We start from the raw sequence: 20,021 nt of genomic DNA on the forward strand, positions 1-20,021 counted from the left end.
TTGAGTCTACAATCTCACACTCTCTGATATTTTACATCTGTCTTCATTCAGTTTCCCTTTCTCTGCAGTTCTGTCATTTATCAAGATCATTTCATATTCAACCGTATCCTACAGAGTCTTATTTTTTTACTTTAGCAGTCCTCCACAGGTTTGTGTCATCTGCAAATCTGATCAGTAGACTCGATTCTTCTGTATAAATCAATAATAAAAAGAGAACTCTTTCACTTACAGCTCACTTCATAATACACCGTTAGCACAGTGGCAGGTTCTGAAGAGCTCCACGCAGCTTGCAATCCATGCATGCCTCTTCTGTCTGACAGCTCCTTATTCTTCATAAACATCTGCTAATAAAACATTTAGAAAGGGAAGAGGCAGTGGCATCACTGGTCCACATGCAGCTGTCCTTTTCAAGACAGGTCTGACAGCCGTGCTTTCTGCGTCTCAGATTGGAATATTCTTCCCTTCCTCTTTTTGATTCATGCACAGATTGAAGAATTAAATTGTTTTGACATGTGAAACCAAAGCAGTTATAATTTGGCAGCTGTGTCCTTAGAAATTTGGAAAGGAGCATGACTAAGAGAAATATAAATAAATTTTGAGGCACCACATTTCCACAGTGCCCCTTTTTTCAAGTTGATTATCGGATGCGCCGTTTTTGGGCAGGCCTAACCAAACGTTCACCTCGCCTCATCCGTGACTGGGTCTTCTGTTTCTGGCCCTCCCAATCCATCCTTATCTGCCTGATCTGGTTTCTGACAAACAGTCCATTCTCAGCCCCATTTCTTACCTTTTGCCTGCTGGCTACTTCTCTGTCTACATAAAAAACCAACCACAGGGCTGTTTACATTAGTCCAAAGACTAAGTCTTAAGGGATGGAGCTGTGGCTCAATGGTAGAGCATCTGCTTTGCATACAGAAGGTCCTACGGTACAGCAGGGAGATAATCCTGCCTAAAATCCTGGAGAGCCACTGCCAGTCAGTGCACACCGTACTAAGCTAGATAGACTAATGGTCTGACTTAGTATAAGGCAGGTTCCTATGATTCCTGGGCTAAAGTGTTAAGGTGGCCATGTGGCTTTCTTTACAGATGACAATCCTCTTATTTTAAGGGCTGCCTAGTCCTTGTTTGATTTAAAGATAAAGAACCATCAGAAGGGACAGCAGGAAGGGCCTTGAAGTTGCCAGTCCCCAGGAAGACTGAGCAAGCACACTGGTGACATATATCATGTTTCTGTTTAAATTATATTTCTGAATTTGAATGTGTACATATAAATTAACATATGCACAACTTATGCCAATCCTTGACCTCTTTGGTCCTCTTTTTTAGTGTGGAAATGGGTCACTCTGTACTGTGTTTGGCCCAGAGTTTTTCTCTGATTTTGGGAGGTTGGTGAGTAGGGATGGGTCAGAAGGATATGCCAAATAACATCGTTATTTCATAGTGGATGATGAAAAATATATTTGGGGGGCGGGGACAGTGGAGGCAGCCATTTATTTATTTACTTACTTACTTACCAGCAATGCCCCTACGAATTAAGCAAATGCCATTGGTGGTGATACAGTTGCAATCATTCCTGGTGATTTATCATTTCTTGAAGGTTATTTATCAAAATCACCATGATTTTTGATGATTATTTATTGGAATCACCATGATTGGAAGGAGCATCATTGTGGGGTTTTTTTTGAACCAATGAAATCCTGATGACACAACCATGGTACAACAATGCTCTTGGGGCTGATGCAGTGTAACGATGAAGCATCAGTGCCTATTGAGTCATTTCGTAGATATCTTTGTCACCGGGTTGCTCTTTGTGACTTTGCCACCTCTTCAAAGGGGTAGTGGAGCTTTATAGAGTGTTTTCAAAACAAAACTGGAATCCCCTACCACATTTTCTCAAAATGGTGATTACTTCCTCCCATTTTTGAAATTAAATTTTTATTGTTACCTTTACCCACTTGAAAATGGATGAAAAATTTCCCTCGCCCTTTTGCAAGCGAAAAATGTTCCTGCAAGAGTCGAAGTGGAGAGGAATGTTTGGCCCAGCTGGCCTTTGGACTACTCCTTTTAGGAACACAGGAATCTGTCTTATACAGAGTCAGACCATTGGTCCATCTAGCTCAGTATTGTCTACACTGAATGGCAGCGGCTTTCCAAGATTTCAGGAAGAGCACTATCCCAGCCATATCTGGAGATGTTGAGGATTGAACCTATCACCTACTGCATACAAAGCTGATGCTCTGTTGTGTCAAGGCCAGAGCAGCGAATCATGCAGGAAGAGAGCAGGAAACCTCTACCCGCAGGAAGAGCTTTGTGCTCCCAAGGGAGGCTTAAACTATTTCCTTTATTTCTAAGGTTGCCTCGTGGTTCTTTTATGTCATTCTGGTGTGGCCCGGCATGTAGATTAGGAGTGACTCCCCTAGACCTGGAATACTGTAATCTTGCTGGTCGTTCATAATACATCTCAGTAATTGAGTTGAATGGTAATTACACTGGAGAAGCTTAGAAGCCCTTCACTGCCTAATGAAGGTGCTTAGAAAGTAACACTCTTCTTCTTGTTCAAAAAAAATAAAATAAAAATAAAAGTACATTAGCAATTACATTAATGGTCTCGGCTCATTTAGTGCCAGGAGGGAAATCTAGACATTGTGCGCTCTCTCTATCCTTAGCTCACCCCTCTGCGCTGCCTATAGGGAGGCAGAGTCCTCTCTGTTCCTTTGTGGAATCCCTTCTCTGCTTCTGTTCCTTTTGACGTTGCGGAAATGTTAACTGTGAATTAAATTTGGTCTGGTCGAGCTAAATTGGGAGCTAATTCAGTTCTGTGGCTGGTTGTATAAAAATGGAATTTGGCAGCGAGGTAATCAGAGCTCCGACACTCATTCTGGTTAAGGGTACCTCGCACAGAGTTGGTTTTTGATAAGTTAGCAGATGAATTAAATCAGGCGCGTAAACGCACAGTTGCATGGTCACCAGGAACTGCTTTAGGGGAGCGTGTCGGGAAAGCCTTTCAAAACATCCATTTTTCTGCTAGGCCACAAAATGACACAGGCACAATTCTTAATGGGGTAATCACTTCCTTGAGCTAACTTGTAAGGCTGCTTTAAGAGTAAATCATTGGTGTTGTGGTAACCTGGAATATTTGGATTTAAACTTCCTTTCCCCTTCAGGTTTGTAGTCCTTTCAGCTCTCTTTCTTTCTCAGAAGTAAGTCTCTGTGTCTGCGCATGTTGGGTGGAAGCCAGGACGGCTTTATTACTGGATTTGGGACCTAAGAATCAACATGGTGCACTTTTTTATGGGTGATGTGAGGTTAGACATGCTAGGAAGGAGCTCAGCTTAACCTCTTTTGTCACAGATGAGCCTTTGCCAGTTTTCCCAATTATGAGAATGAAATACATGAAGCCCCTGAGGCTCTCCCCAGTTCAACCTCCTTTTGGTTCTGTTTCTTCTAATTAGAATTTTTTTAAATGACCTTATAAGGATATGAAGAATTAAGTCTCTTCTAAGCCTCGCTTCATCTCGGAGTTGATTTAAATGACCTTTTAGCTTTCTTATGGAAGCTATTCCTGATAGAGTTTGACAGCCCAAACTACTTGTTGCTTTGACTTAAGGGGAAAGCTGCCGTGAGCTTTATTTTTTAAAAACACGACTACACTCTACACTTTTGTCCATATTGATTGGGTGGCCAGCAGAGGTCCCCATGTGCTGATCCAACTGTGTCGCTGGAATCTTTCAGAAGAGGCTCACAAAGGAGAGGCGCTGAATAAAGCAAGTTTCCCCACAGCGAAACCCCAGGCACTGCTTTGCAAGGGAATTTCATGCACCCTTATCACCAAGCAGAGCAGGAACTGTTGCACAGATGAATTAGTTAGCAGGCTGAGTTCAAGATGCTGGTTCTGATATATAAAGCCCCCTACAGCTTGGGGCAGGATGCCAGAAAGATCGTCTCACCCCTTATATACCCCATCAATCACTGTGCTGAGCGGGTGAGGCCCATCTGTAGATTACACCTTATCAAAAGGTCTGTTACGCATGATATAGGAATTGAGTCTTTAGTGTTGTGGCACCTAATCCTTTGGATTTCCCTCCCCTTGAATATTATTTATTTCTGTATGTTTCTATTACCTGCCTTTCACTTCAGGGCAGGTCCCAATATTGAAACACAATATTTTAAACAGTTTAAAACAATGCTGTCTCTGTTGTCTTTTTGGCACCTACCTGAAGGTCTTCCTTTTCCAGCAAGGCTTTTAAACATGGTTGGTTGGATTTTTTTGTCACCGAGGTCTCCTTAGTAACAACAACAACAACAGATTAGTCTCTCTTTGAGAGTTTACCATACAAATGTGCATGTATTTGTATATTCCTGGGCAGTGTGGTGCAGTAGATAAGAGAATTTGGATGGGAAAGTAGCATACAAAGGTATCAGTCAGAGGCAGCCATGTTTGTGGGTGCCTGAGGAGGAACAACTCCATGTCTATTTGTGCAAGTTCATATTTTGCATAAATTATTATGCTTTTTTTAAAAAAACCTATTTGGCATATTTTTTTCTGTTTCTGGTGGTCATGGCACATGGAGGAAGCAGGTATACAAGGCATTGTAGCCACCCCTTCCTATTCCTAGAGTTCTTACTCAGCAACTTTCGAGATTTTGCCTGGTGTTGCCTATATTCTTAAGTATATTTTTGCAACTATAAGGACTAGAAAGTGGAAGATTGAGCAGAATTTGAACCCAACAGCTGATCTGGGGTTTTTCCCCCTGCTCTGTTATGAGATCACTGTATACCCACAGCCACAAAAGTATAATGAAAGAAGCTACATAGTTCAGCAAATTAAGCACTCGTTTTGGCATTTTAAATATCTGAAGCCATATTTTGCCTACATTTTTCAATTACTTCCCTTTGAGGTCCATTGCCCATTTGAAAACAAAATGCAGCACTGCTGAGATCCAGAAATCTCAGTGCTGTCCTAACGGAGTCGTATGTTGCAGATCAGTGACCCCACCATGCTTAATATGGAGGCAACTGCTAGTTTTACGGAATACAGAATTCCATAGTAAAGTGCATTAACTGGAAGACTGTTTAGACCATTACTGTCAGTATTGCTCACTTCTTTACGGCCAGTTTCTTCTCTAATTACAGTGTGTCCGGCCAGTTGAATGCAGGATTATTATTATTATTATTACTCTTTTTGCCGTGACAAAGCGATTGTCACCGAGGCTCCAGGGTTTATTTTACAACTTAATGTGGAACTTTGGATCTGTGAACAGATGGCATTGTCATTATTTTAGCCTTCCCCAAAGAATGGAAAGAAACACACAGTTGACATTTCCAAAATGTTTTTATTCAGTAATAAAAATTAGCTGCATCTCATTGGAGAGACTGACTTAACTCCTGAGTTCATGGGCATAAGAAATGCAGAGGAAGCAGGGTTGTGTGGTGGTGCTTCCAGTCCAATTTGCGCAACGGACAGACAGGGCAGCACACTGCTTTGTGTCCCATCCTGAACACTAGCAATTTAGAACTGGGGCTCCTCCTAAGAACCTACTTATTGAGCATTCATCCTGATTTGCTTGCACAAAGTGCGGGCAGAAGTTACATTAGAACTGCTCTTTTATACAGCATTCATTTTTATTTGTTTGTAGGGAGATCATACAGCAATAATCATTCACCCTGCTTTGCATGGCGTTTGTCTATCCTGTTAATCATTCATTCCCTCCACGTTCTTCAGTGCATTTTCTCTGTCACTTTCCTAACTGCAAAAAGCCTTTTTAAAAAGATGATCTGTTGCCAACAGAGCTCTTGAATCCTTTCTTTAATTGCACACATCTAAATTTCCCAGAAGGCACTTGACTCCCACAAAATACTGACAGTCTGGAGCCTTCCTGCTGGATGTTCCTCTAACCGCTGTACCACATGACCAGAAGTGGGCTGGTGTTAAATTACCGCTACAAGATCCAGCCACTGGCTGATTGCCAGATCAGGCAATATCACATAACACACACACACACTGAAATAACTTGTTATTAATGCTGGTGTGCCAATATTACAGACAAAAACATTGGTGCAAACAAATCTTTCTCTTCCTCAAGTGTCACCTGGCAGCAGCCATTCCACCAGGCTCCCTCAGTGGGAGAGATGAGAAGCAGGGCTCATTGCCAAAAGACTTTGCCAACAGACCGGTTCCTTCAGGCACCTCCTTCCCTGAGCTGTTTCTATGCCAGCTGATGATTATAATAACTACTACTTAAGAATCGGTGCCCCCCTCCCTTGTCCCTTTCCCCTTGTGTGACACTTTTTTAGATTGTAAGCCTGTAGGCAGGAACTGTCTTGTTTTAATTGATTGTGTGTAATCTCTTCTGGCACCCTTTTTGGCAGAAGAGTGGGGAACAAATGCTCTAAATAATGTTGATGACTGGGTTGTAAGGTTTGTCTCTTCTTCTGGAGCAAGGAAGGCAGACTTCAGGCTTCTGGGATCTGCTTTGTGTTTTACTAGAACCACAAAATCCACCAACACATCCTGCATAAAAGCCCACTCCTGGTTACCCTAAGCTTTCAGCAGTCTAAGCAGTCTAATTTTCCTAACGGCTGGGTGTCAGAATCCTTGCCAATCTACTGCAAATCTCCCAGAGATCTCCCTTCAATCTGATTTCAGTAGGCGACTGAGATGCCTCCATCAGACCTCAGCCAAGTGCTATTGTGGGATCCATGGGCCAGAATATCCAGAGCATCACAGGCAGATGGCATGGCCAAAGATGGGCCTGTGGTCATGTTCTGTAGAGGGAAGATATTTTCAGCAGCTTTCGTCAGTGGTGAGTGGCTCAAGCTGAGGAGCCAAGCCTGGAACAGCAGTTAGGTAAAAAGGCTTGCTAGGCCTGAATTGGTTCCTCAGGTCATCTGATCGCGATGGGCTGAAGAACATCTGTAACATCTCTGGCCATTACCAAGGCAATGCTGCTCTGTCTTAGAACTGCCCTCCGTAGTCCAGGGTGAGAGTGTGGCCTTGCTGCCAGAGTCTCCAGTTCACTTGGTGGCCTTGTGCCCACTTAGCTGTGAAGCTCCTTAGGCAGCCTTGGGCAGGTTGACTTGCCTTTTTGACTAACCTGCTTCACAGGGTTGTTGTGAAGATAAAATGAAGGAAGCCTCACATAAACTGCTGTTGTATGACCCTCAGAAGGACACATACAGAAGGATGCCTCTGTGGGCAATGTTATATAGCTGCTTAGTATGCATTATGTATGTTCATTATGTAGTATGTACTGTTAGAAATTCTGGAGCAGGTCTGTGTACTGGCCCTGGGTCGTGAATTGAATTGGGTCAGTTTGGGTTGAGGCAACCCCAGGTTGGATGAGGTCTATCTGGAGTGATCTGGGGGGGGGGGCAGTCCAGTGGAGAGGAGAAGAGGAGTGGAGATGCTTACAGGCCATCTAATCACATATTTAATTAGGGTTTTAAACCCTAATTAAATAATGTGCAAGGCCTCTGAATTTATTTGGGTCCCGGGATCACACTGGATTTAATCAGGGCCACCCTGAAGTGCTGGATTGTACTGAAGGAATGGGTTTCCAAAACCCAAAACTGACTGTGCAGGCAGTTTTTAAACTGCACCAAAATCCCCATTTCTCCTTAGCTAAAATGCATAAACTTTAGCCGTTGAACAAATGCAAAACAAGAACACAGCTCTCTCCCTTATCAGTTTGACGTCAAGACTGGCCTTGACTTTACCAGTAGAACAGACACAGACATATCTTATGTCCTGGCCACAAATGACGCAGAGACCCAAGTCTGGGACTAACGCCAGAGCATGTTCTCGGAAGTAGTGGCCTCTTGCTCCAAGATAGGAGTAGGAACAGGAATATCCTTTTATGGTCAGGAGTACAGGAAGGAAGATCCTTTCATGGCTGAGAGTACCAGAGCAGGAACATATGTGATGTCAACCTGCGTATACAAGTTGACGTGGCTGGGGAAGGGGGAGAGGATGCCTGGAGGGTATATATACTGCATGAAACTTGTCATTTCTTTGTACTTGCTGTGGACTCACCACGCAGGTGCCTTCTGCTATCCGGAGAGCAGAATAAACTCTTTCTTTGAACCAACCTCGGTGTCATTTTGACTTCCTTCCTCCTGTCCCGGAGCAACGCAGACCCAATCGGTGAACTCCAATAAGGCTACATTTCTTGGTGCGTTGGCCGGGAAGCCGTGTTCTCCGAGGACAGGACGAAGGACCGAGACGTCACTGCTAAGCGAACAGCTGGGTCGGCTTTGGTGGCTCCAAGCGCGCACCCTGCCATTTCTAGGGGGAGCCCCCACGCCGTACCTGAGTGGAGACGCAGCAGAGACGGAAGAAAGAGACAGCAGCTGCATGGGGAAAAGGGTGCCCAAGGGAAGGGAAAGGTAGGCTCCACAGCTTGTTTGTGGGAGTCAGGGGTTTGATCAGCCCCGCCCAGTAGGAGCAGTAAAGTGCCGCTGGGTTTAGCCAGTAGAGAGCAGTAGTGTGCCGCTGGTTTGCCGGTAGAAGAGCAGTAAAGTGCCACCGGCTTTGGGAAGTTTATGGGTAAAGGGGATTGGGGAGGTGCATGGGGTTTGTATGTGTATGGGGGTTTGTATGTATGTGTACTTATTTGTGTATGGGGACACTCCAGTGAATGTTTTGAGTGGATGAGCCGTTGGGGCTCAGAGCCACTGACGAAGCGAAGTGTGGTCCTTGTAAGGTGCGGTTCCTAGCGACGCGAGCCCGTCTAGGCCACTAAGAGGACGCGGAGAAAGGTGACTGGGTGAGAAACAACTCTAGGTGGACGGAGTGTCTCAAGGCTATGGGGGGAAAAACCAAAAACAACAAACAGCAAACCAACCCCCTTGCAGTGTTTGTTCTTTTTGGACAATTGGAAATGTCAAGCTACAGTTGAAAAAACCCCTTTAAGCTCCTTTCTGTATTCTGGCAGTGACCAGCATAGGTGTGTCCAGTTGGCTTGTATTGTATTGCCAACACGTGGGGTCCGGGGAAAAAAAAAGATATGTGCTCTGCAGAGGCGCCAGGAATAGAACCCTGCATGAAGGGGTTCTCAATTCTGCCACATTCACTGTGCTGCATGTTAGGGGATTGGGAAACAGACCTGAAAACACCTAGAATCTTGCAGAGTACAAATATAAAAAGGGATTATTTGGTCTTTAACACTAAAAGTGACTTGAGTTGCTCATGAGGTCAAATTTTATATTTTCATGTTAAAGGTGAGAAGGTTTCAATTACCAATACAATCATGTAATCATGTACTGGTTTCAGAATTTGAATGTCATCAATTCACTGTGCTTTGAGCTACCTGGTATCTTAATGTTTTTGTTAATAAGTTTGTTTCTTATTGACTCTGTCGCATAAGGTACTCTGAGTGATTTAGAAACCACTTGTTAAATGTTGATCAAAAGTAAAAAATGTACAAATGTATGGGAAAAGGTAGTGTTGTCAAAAGGGATGGGATTTTAAATCCCATGTTCAGACAGATGAGAAGAGAAGTGAGAGGGTTACGGGGGACAAAGCAGTAAATCATCCCCCTTGCAGTGTCTGTGTTTAACACAGAAACAAAGACGCTATGCAGCCCTTGGTGGAGTCTGGAAACCAGGTTAAAATGGGGCCAAAGAACACATACCCTGAGTGTAAAATTACAAAATTACTAAATATTGCATGGCATGCCAGCCCCCAGAGCATGAGCACGAGTACCTGTGTAATTTAAACATATGACCTCTTTTTGTTATCATAGAGGCGGTTCTGTAAATTTGACATACTTTTACAAGTAGCAGCAAAGGGAATTTGGAATATATTTGCAGACCTGTGTTGTGTGCGTACCTCACGAGTCTTTTCAAGATTGCATCTTGCTAACTGTGATTGTATGATGAATCTGTTTCCAAAGACCCCCGTTAACACCTAAAAGCCACCTCTCAGACGCAGCACAAGGTGGAGGAGGAAACACAGGGCAGTATGTGCTTTAATTATAATGTGCAGCTTTTAAAACTTAAAGGGGTGTGCAAGTTAGATTTTATTATAGATCTCAGCTCAGTTTAAAATAAGGATGAGCACACTATTTGATACCAAAATTGATTTTTGCACTACCCTTCTTCTGATATATTTTTGAAATGTGTATAATTTTTATTTGTAAAAGGGATGAACAATTGTGTCCCAAATGCTATGCAGAAGGTGAAGTAGTGGTCTGGGCTGCAGAAGGTAGAGGGAAGTAGAAAAGAAGGTGGGAGGTAGAGGAGAGAAGTGAGAATGTTGGAACAGGAGAAAAGTTGGGTAATGGGCTGTAAAGACGGTTGAGTGTTTATGCTGATGAGTATTAATGAAAGTAATATATTGATGCTATTATTGAGAGAGTTTACTAAATATAGTAAAAGCTGAATTGCAAAAAGGCTGTGTGTGACCAGCGACACACTTAGTCAAAGTCTTGCATGTGCTGTTAAAATGCGCTCAGATTATTGGTTGAGGTTTTCATGAGTAAAAACCAGCTTTTAAAGAATTCTGAATTAAGAATTAAGAATATTATGGAGCAGCCCTATTTTTGGCTGGCTGGACAGCTAACCATCCATAAATTAACAGCAAGAGTAGGGACCAGGAATATTGTTTGTGCTCTTTTTAGTATGTCCCTCCCATGAAAGATACTCACTGGACATCTATTAATTGAAAATTGAGATGGCTCTGAGTGTACATGCCAGGAGAGGTCTTAGGCAAAATAACTTTTATTTCCCTGTTTACATTAGGCTTTGGAAAGTGTTCCAAAACAAACATCTTATATGAGAAAGGGAGATATTGAAGCTCTTTGTGTTGATTGAACCTCCAAAGTTGTCAAATGCATTAGTGACAGCAGAATCAAGATGTTGATAGACAAATACCTCAATGCTTATTGATACAATTACCCCCCCCCACTAGACTAGAGGACTAGTGGGTAGATCCAACCCAATATTTGTGTGTTAATAATGTCTACAGCTTCAAGAGCAAACAAAAGCTCTATTAGAGGCTCTTTCCTTCAACTATACAATCTTGCAGGAAGTGCAGAGAAAGTGAACTTGGGTTTTGAAACCAAAATGCTAAGTAAAACAGAATGGTGTGAACACTGGCCCAACTGAATGCATGAATGTGTGAATCCATTTAGGAAGAGTGTTGGGGTGAAATAGCAATTGTGTGTATTGGGAAACTGGGACCTTAATTCATAACGCAAATAACACACACCAAGCAAGAAGCCCCACTGTCTGTATTCGTTCGTGTGTGGTTTGTGCCTTTCTTTGTGGTTTCAAATATGAAAGTTATCAGGCACTTCTTATCAGGGCTGCTGATGTCATATGCTTTCGTAGCCTTCTCCGACATGGTGGTGTTCCCTAAAATGTTCCTAGTGCTCTAGGTCAGACATTTAGTTTCACATTATGAAAAGGAACAAGCAGGAACCTTTCCCCTAAACAGTGTCTTGCTTGGTACCTGCCCTCTCAACCCCCCCCCATCTGCTCTACATAGGATTGAATTAACTAGACATGCACACACAAAAGTTGGTGTTAAAGAGTTGAGTTGCACTCTGTCTCCTTCTGTGTGTAATATACAGATGCAGAAATGAGTTTATTTTTAGTCAGCATGAGTTGCTCTTTCCTCCTGTTTAATAGGAATATCCTTTCTGACTGTCATCATATGTTTTCGTATAAAAAAATTCAGCCATACAGCAGGTAGCACTTAACTTATTGTTGTACCATAATTCTAACTGAACCACTGTCCCAAGTCAATTAAGTACGTGAATATGTATATCAAGATTAAATCATTTGCAGATAAATAATAGATAATAATTGGGGAAAACTAGGAAGGACTGTCCTATAGTTTATTTAAAAGGTCAATCAACTTCTAAATGCAGCCCAACAGAATCTGCAGAAAGAATTTAAAACAGAAGCATATCTTAAGAGGCAAAGGTAGGATAATCACGGTAATACGCTACCTTTCGAGAGGATCTCATTCTTTTGTGATTTAATCTCTGCTAGCAATTTGTGTGTATGTGCTACAATCACATTTAGCCCTGGAAGAGAGCCAGCATTTGGTACATGTTTTTTTGTGTTTTGAAGCATTCTGTTTGTGTGAATGATTTCAGATGCCAGATCATCACCTGTGTCACCTTGTTAACATACTTCATCTTTGTGTCAGTGTCAAAGAGAGAGAGAGAGAGAGAGAGAGAGAGAGGATGAGAAGGGGAAAAATAATGATGATGATGATGATGTTGGGATTGAATAATTTAGAAAGGACTTAAGAAAAGGAGGTGAAGTGGACAAAAGGACAGTACAAAAGGGTGCTTCAGGATATAAGATCATATAGCGATAAAGTGGGTGTAGCGCCTTTGGTCCTGAGGGGAGCAGAGTACAGGGATGGGAACTGGCTGAAGAAACTGAAGGCATTAATGGGGTAATGGGGCCCTTTGGATGTCCAGCAGTCCTTTGTGGGGCTCAAATTGTTGTTTTCTTGTGTGTATTGAATATATGCTACATGGTGATTTGTGGACCTAGTAGGTATCCAAAGCCATTTGCACATGGCGAAATATGTTTTTTATCAAGGTAATTTTATCAAGGTAATTGTTAGACCCTGATGATGACCAACCCATAGCCTATTTGTCTGAAAAATTAACCACTACGAAACAAGGTTTGCCTCCCTGCATGCGAACAGCAGTGACTGCTGCCACTCTGATTACAAAAGCTGACAAGTTCACCTTTGGACAGGAAACCATGTGCGTCACTCCTCACGCTGGGCCAGCATTGTTGGACATGAAAGGAACTTATTTTTCTATCTCCCTTTGCCAAGCACTGCTCATGCACCCGCAGTTGCAGCTTCGAGTTACTGAGGTTCTTAACCTGGTTACACCACCACCTATGGGAGAGAATGGGCCTCCAACACCTGACTGCATATATTCCAGCAGGCCTGATTTGAAGGATGAAGCAAACCCCAGGCAGTATCAGATTGGACTGCGACGATTGATCTACACCAACCCCTTCGACTCACCCTACAGACGCCGCCTCACGCTTCTCCTCACCGCATCGGCTTAGCGCCCACCAGACGACCGCCCTGCTGGTGCCACCCCTGGAAGCTGGCATCTCTACGCACGGCAAGAGAAAAATCCAGCGTGGACTAAAAGAGGACATTTCCTTTTCGTTCCCTTTGAATATGTAGCTTTGTATATAGCTTTGTGGGAGGTACCCCAGGTATTAGAAGAAGAAGGTATTAGGAAATAGATATATCCCTGTGCCCAAATGATGCAGGTAGGGCTGTGGGGGGACATGGTTTTGGCCAGGATGGTAGTCTTCTGATTTCTGGCCATCGCTGCGCCCACACCACTTAAGGTAACCCAGCGGCTAATGAGAGAATGGGGTGCCCGCAACACGCAGAAATGGAAGCCTATTATGCAAAACCGAACCAATTGCACGGTCTGCACCCAGAACCTCTCGCACTCTGTGACCTACAGATGTTTTGGGAGGAGTACCCCTCCTCCCTGTGCCTTGGAATGAGTCCTCAGTTACGGCCCCGATTTTGGGTTCCACCGGATTTTGGGCTGCGTTAAATTTGACAGAAGGAGCCTGTGGCTTTAACATCTCTGACCATGGTGTAGCTATTCACATCTGGCAACAGAAAGAGAGAAAGTAGCCCATGTTCCTGTCCCAACCTGGAACGGATGGGACATGCCTTGGTTGACTCAGTGGCTTCTGAACCATGGGTGGCTTAGAGGACTTGTAATGATGTTAATGGACTAATCTTGCTTCTTTTCTGCTCCTGTATTAACGCAATGCCTGCAAAATATGATGCATAAAATGATGTTACAAATGATTCGGCCCCAGATTACAGCACTGACACGAGAATACCGGCCAGTACCTTGGGACGAGCCGAAAGGCTGTCCAAAAGAAGAGTAGGGAATGAAGGAATGGGTTTCCAAAACCCAAAACTGACTGTGCAGGCAGTTTTTAAACTGCACCAAAATCCCCATTTCTCCTTAGCTAAAATGCATAAACTTTAGCCGTTGAACAAATGCAAAACAAGAACACAGCTCTCTCCCTTATCAGTTTGACGTCAAGACTGGCCTTGACTTTACCAGTAGAACAGACACAGACATATCTTATGTCCTGGCCACAAATGACGCAGAGACCCAAGTCTGGGACTAACGCCAGAGCATGTTCTCGGAAGTAGTGGCCTCTTGCTCCAAGATAGGAGTAGGAACAGGAATATCCTTTTATGGTCAGGAGTACAGGAAGGAAGATCCTTTCATGGCTGAGAGTACCAGAGCAGGAACATATGTGATGTCAACCTGCGTATACAAGTTGACGTGGCTGGGGAAGGGGGAGAGGATGCCTGGAGGGTATATATACTGCATGAAACTTGTCATTTCTTTGTACTTGCTGTGGACTCACCACGCAGGTGCCTTCTGCTATCCGGAGAGCAGAATAAACTCTTTCTTTGAACCAACCTCGGTGTCATTTTGACTTCCTTCCTCCTGTCCCGGAGCAACGCAGACCCAATCGGTGAACTCCAATAAGGCTACAGTACTATTATGTATTATCTATAAAGATGTGTTGCTTATTTTTATGACTTGTATTTATATAATAGCTTTCATTTTTGGGTATGAATATAAAGTTATGTATTGATATAGTTTATTATCTTCTATGTTCTAGAGTGCCCTGTGGACTTTTGACAAAGTGTGGCATATACATTTTAATAGTAACAGTGCTGCTGCTGCTACTATGTACTCAATCAAATAAGTGCTTTGAGACTTGAGACTTACATTAAGTTTCAGCAGTTTCTGTGACCAGCCCAAAACTCAGTCACCCAATGCATATTCTGTGCCCTCTTGTTTTCACACATGGCTCCCATTGGAGTGTGCAAAGGTGGAGACATCTCACCAGAAAGGCAAAGGGAGCTGCTGGCTGCCGGAGGATTTCTCCAGAACTGCTAAACTGCCTAGAGAAGTCAGTTCCCATTTAGAAGTGTGCAGCAGATGTATCATTTGGCAGGTGTCTGCAGTCAGTAATTTGCCACTCGTCAGTGATTGCCTGCTAAGTTGCCATGACCAAAGCTGGGGTGAAAATAACAGCGAAGGATACGCTTAGACTTGTCCATAAACAATTTTCTAGAAACCTCTCCAAATCTTAACTGTTCTGTATCCCAAAGCCAAAATGACAGGCCTTTAAGTCCACCTTTTGTATTCTTTCACCTGAAAGTTTGATTTATTTCCTCACATTTTCTACAGAGAACATAAGAAGAGCTTGCTGGATCAGGCCAATGACCCATCTAGTCCTTGAAGAATTCCCCTCCCAAAGCAACACTTCCAAGAGTGGTTTAATGGTCACTCCCTCTTCACAGGAAATTTTGGGAATTGTAGCTTTGGGAGGGAAGCTAGGGGTCTCCTATCAACTCATCACATTTTTAACATAATAATTCTTTGTGGGAAGCTGACGGTCTAAAGTAGTTATCAGAGTGCTTTACAGGTGTGGTGCAATTGTTGTTTGAGTTTGATATTCCCGCTCTCTTTTAACAGGAGGCCTCCTACCTTGCCCCTGTCAACACACTGCCCACCCCAAAAGGCGCCAAAAGAGAGATGCTGCTCATGACCATTTGGTTATCTAGCTGCGGACAGGTTGCCCCTTGCTGCCAGCAGACCAGCTTCTTTCCCGGAACCCCCTTGGCAGCAGCTAGCATCTACCCTGCAGTTGTGACCTGGCTCCTGTCTCTGGTGAGTGGAACAAATAGCTTCTAGGAAGTGTTGCAAACTGGAGGCAGGCGTCTTTTCAGGACAATCTCTTAGCCAGATGAAAAGGGAGATATAAAGCTGCAGTGCAGATATGTGAGATTTCCAATAAATCAGAAAGTTGCTACTAGCCATAATGGATCTTGCGGGAAAATTAGGACAGCAGGATAGTTCAGCTGGTAAGAGCACAAGGATCTGAATCCCATGGGTTTGAGCCCCACGGTAGGCAAAGGATTCCTGCATTGCAGGGGGTTGGGCTAGATGACTTGTGGGGTCCCTTCCAAGTCTACAATTCTATGATTCCAGAAGCCTTGTGTGACCTTCCCAGAGTCCGGTAAGCAAGGCTTAAAATGTTCCTTCCATGGCTGGAAAACATGACATGGAAAGTACTTTTTAAGCAGGGGGATCCTGTGAAATCTTGGGCGGCCCTTCTATGGGGTTTTTCCTGCTGTCCTGCCCCCTTTTATTTGCTTTCCAAGTTTTGATGATCCGTGTAAAGCTGTGATCGTGTTTGTAAAAGCTGCATAAGATGAAATCAACCTGTGCAGCTTTGTGCAAATGCTAAAGACGCATCTCATTACCCTGGGCTTTGACACGAGGTAATAAAATCATAGAATTGTAGACTTAGAGGGTCATCTAATCCAATCCCCTGCAATGCAGGAATTTCAACTAAGACAAAAGGTAAAAGTAAAGGACCCCTCGATGGTTAAGTTCAGTCAAAGGCGGCTATGGGGTGCCCCATTACGGATGGCCATCCAATCAGATGGGGACAGCATCTGCCTGCCTCCAGTCTTCAGGGACCTCACTTGTTCTCCAAGAATTCTCAATGATCATAGACAGAGGCTCTGAGATTACAGCCACAAGCTTCTTTAGTACCCTTGGGTGCAGGTCATCAGGCCCTGAAGATCTGAATTCATTTAAAGTAGCCACCTTTTTCCCTATCTTGGGCTGCATCACTTTGCATCATTTGTTCTGTTATCACCAGGTTCCTTTCAGATGAAGACAGAGGCAAGTAGATGTTGAGCAGTTCTGCCTTCTCTCTGTCACCCAGTAGCATTTCTTCGTCTTCCCTACGCAAAGGACCTACTACTTGCTTGTTCTTCCTCTTGCTTCAAACGTAGCCGAAGATACCTTTTACAATTATTTTTAGCCTCTCTTGCAAGCCTGAGCTCATTCTGAACTTTGCCCTACCCGACTTTCTCCCTGCGACTATTGGCTACTTGTGTATACTCCTCCTTCGTGATTTCCTTTTTCTTCCATTTCTTATACATGCCCTTCTTAAAGCTCAGCTTATCCGTAAGCTCTTTATGCAGCCACACAGCTTCTTTAGAAGTCTTCCACTTTTCTGGTATAGTCTGCTTTTGTGCTTTCAGTATTTCACCTTTAAGAAACTCCCACCCATCTTGGACTCCCTTCTCTTTGAGTATTCCTGATTTGTGTTTTTGAGACCCACCTTGTTCAAGTGATTGTAATATGTTTTAACTGTTTTTAATTTTAAATGTTTTTAACCTGCCCTCAATCTGCTGGTGAAGGGCAGGTGATGAATTTAATTTAATTTATTAGTAAATAATATTTGAACTCTTCCCTGAATTTTCAGCTTCTTTTTCTTTTTCTAAAGAATGGAAGCCTCTAACCCTTTCACCTGTAAGGGGAATCGTGCAGGCAATATTCTATCCTATTTCTCAATAATAAGCAAAATGTTTACTCCTACTTTCAGTGTTCTGGTCAGCGGTCTGAAAGGCACCAGAATAATTGACCAAAGCTTGGCAGTGTTTATTTTCTTTAAATTTCATTTGGGGAAAAAAATCAATGTTTAAAATGATTTAATAATTTAAATGCATTTGACTGCTCGAGCACGATCCAGCCAAAGTTAAGCACTTTTTATGCTCAGTCAATTTCAGTGGGAAACTTAACCTGGAAATCTTATACATGTCTACTCAGAAGACAGTCCCCACTGATTTCAGTGGGACTTACTTCCAGCAGGTAGGCATGCATAGAAAGTTGCTGCATTAAGCCCTGGGTATTTGAAGGCTGCAATTCTAAATCTACTGGGATAACTGGTTCGATTACCCATTGAAACCCTTTATTATACAAAATCTGTAGTGTTTGGCTTGTGAATCTGGTTGGTGGGGGGGAGACTTTACCTGATGCAGTTACTCGCACAAGATTCTCGTAGGTAAGGAAATAATTATTGTAAGAAATATAGGAAAGGGTTCTAGTCTGAGTCTACAGAAGAACAAGGCAGTTGTGCTTGCTCTTTTGTTCTCTCAGAGGATAGTTCAGAGATGACCACTCATTTTGAGGTCTGAAAGAGAGGTGTGAGAAGGAGGTTTTAGTGAGGATGCAGCCTAAGATGTATCAGTCTAAACAACAAAGAGATACATAGAGAAGTCAGCGTGGTGATAAAGGTACAGGGATAGTTGGGGAATCTGAATGTTACTCACTTTGTCTGTCTTAACTTCATGCAAACTCCTCTTCATACAAGTTGAGTTGCTCCCAAACTGCCAACAGAACCCCTTTACCAGTCCCATTGAATGCAGCGACACTTTCTTCTGAGTAGGCATAGACTTTATTTATTGATTACACCAATGGATATACTGCTTATGGGACACAGGTGGCGCTGTGGGTTAAGCCACAGAGCCTAGGACTTGCTGATCAGAAGGTTGCTGGTTCGAATCCCCACGACGGGGTGAGCTCCTATTGCTTGGTCCCTGCTCATACCAACCTAGCTGGATGGTGTTCCTCCCCATATACCATATTTTTCACTTCATAAGGCGCACCTGACCATAAGGCTCACCTAGCTTTTAGAGGGGGAATTGAAGAAAAAAAATATTATTTAAAGGGAGCGCTAAGCAGAGCCTGTATGCATCCCAGGCTCTGCTCAGCGCTCCCTTTCACGAGCCGCATGGAGTGTGTGACGGGCTGTCCTCCTCGGGGAAAAGCCCCCAAGAGCCACCCACACACTCTACACAGCTCTTTAAATGGAGAACGGCTCTTGGGGGCTTTTGCGGGAGGTGGGGGAAGTGAGAGAGCCTCGCTCTGTCACTTCCCCCATCTCCCGCAAGAGCCACACACTCTTTAAAGGGAGTGCCGCTATCCCTGGCTTTTGTGGGAGGTGGGGTCTGTCCCTTCCCCCACCTCCTGCAAAAGCCAGGGGTAGCCGCGCGAAGCCTCTGCAGGGCAGCGGGATGAAGGCTATGCAGCACTCCTTCTAGCTGTTCTGGCTTCTGGGGTAGCCCGCGAAGCCTCCGCAGGGCAGCGGGATGAAGGCTGCGCAGCACTCTTTCTGGCTGTTGTGGCTTCTGGGGTAGCCCGCGAAGCCTCCGCAGGGCAGCGGGGAGCCTTCATCCCACTGCCCTGCAGAGGCTTCACGGGCTACCCCAGAGCTGCTCCAGAGCTTGTCGGGGCTGGCGGGGGAAGCCCAGGTCCCCCCCCCCAGCCCCAGGGACCACACATTCGCCCCATAAGACACACAGACATTTCCCCTTAGTTTTTAAAAGGAAAAAAGTGCGTCTTATGGAGCGAAAAATACGGTACCTCACTGCCGCAGGCCCAGCTGTTCAAGTCACCTTTTGAGCAAGCAACGCAAGGCACACTGGCATGCTGGGTTGTCTGATTACTCCTTCTTTCCTGTCCTCCTGATGCAGCCTTCCAGCAGTGCTTGCAGTTGATCAGGATGGAGGCAAGGCTCCTTTCCCCTCGCAGCCTGCATTTCTCAAGGAAATATATCATCCTCCATATCTGCCTTTCTTCCATCTTCCACCCATGACATCAATGGCTCAGCTTATGCAAAGCAGGGCTTCCAATCCTCTCTGGCTGCTTCCAAAGTCAGTAGGCTGAATCTGGTTCTTAGTTTCCAAGTCACGTAGAAGAAAGGGGAGGGGGAGAGAGGAAATCAAGGGGAAGAAACGAGCCAAAGATAATTAAATGTGATGGTTTAGAATGGAATGGAGTTTTTCCTCTTCTGTTCTTTTTTTTTTTTTTTTGCCTAGTGTCAAAATTTGGTTTCTATTAAAATATGTAGTCAGAGCGACGAAGGTCATTCAATCTGTGTTTTTAATTAGGCTTTGCGTGAAATTGCTTGTAAAGGGTTAATCAGTGAACTGTCAGTGCTATAGCTGTCAGATCCAGAGTTTCCTGGGGAGAGGAATTGATTGCTAAACCACTTGTAGCCTTGGAAGAGGAATACGGTATGTGTGTCTGTGTGTGTGTGTGTGTGTGTGTGTGTGTGTGTGTCTCCTAACAAACTCTCGCTCATCACCCTTTAAAAACCACAGTTCCCAAGAT

At 43.9% G+C, this 20,021-nt stretch overlaps 1 protein-coding gene across 5 annotated transcripts in view; it reads left to right on the top strand.

Moving 5' to 3' along the window:
• The window catches only part of DNAAF8 (dynein axonemal assembly factor 8), a 97,725-nt gene that overhangs the window by 22,656 nt on the left and 55,048 nt on the right, over positions 1-20,021 (top strand). For 4 of the 5 annotated variants that reach the window (XM_083473604.1, XM_083473602.1, XM_083473605.1 and 1 more), the window contains exon 11: positions 15,525-15,719. The exons of the other annotated variant lie outside the window; for it this stretch is intronic. In XM_083473604.1, the coding sequence (XP_083329730.1) occupies positions 15,525-15,719 (195 nt within the window). The remainder of the gene's footprint in view (positions 1-15,524; positions 15,720-20,021) is intronic. 5 annotated transcript variants of the gene reach the window in all.

The sequence above is a fragment of the Podarcis liolepis genome, assembly GCF_965112155.1.
Source record: "Podarcis liolepis genome assembly, chromosome: 14".
NCBI classification, from domain to species: Eukaryota; Metazoa; Chordata; class Lepidosauria; order Squamata; family Lacertidae; genus Podarcis; species Podarcis liolepis.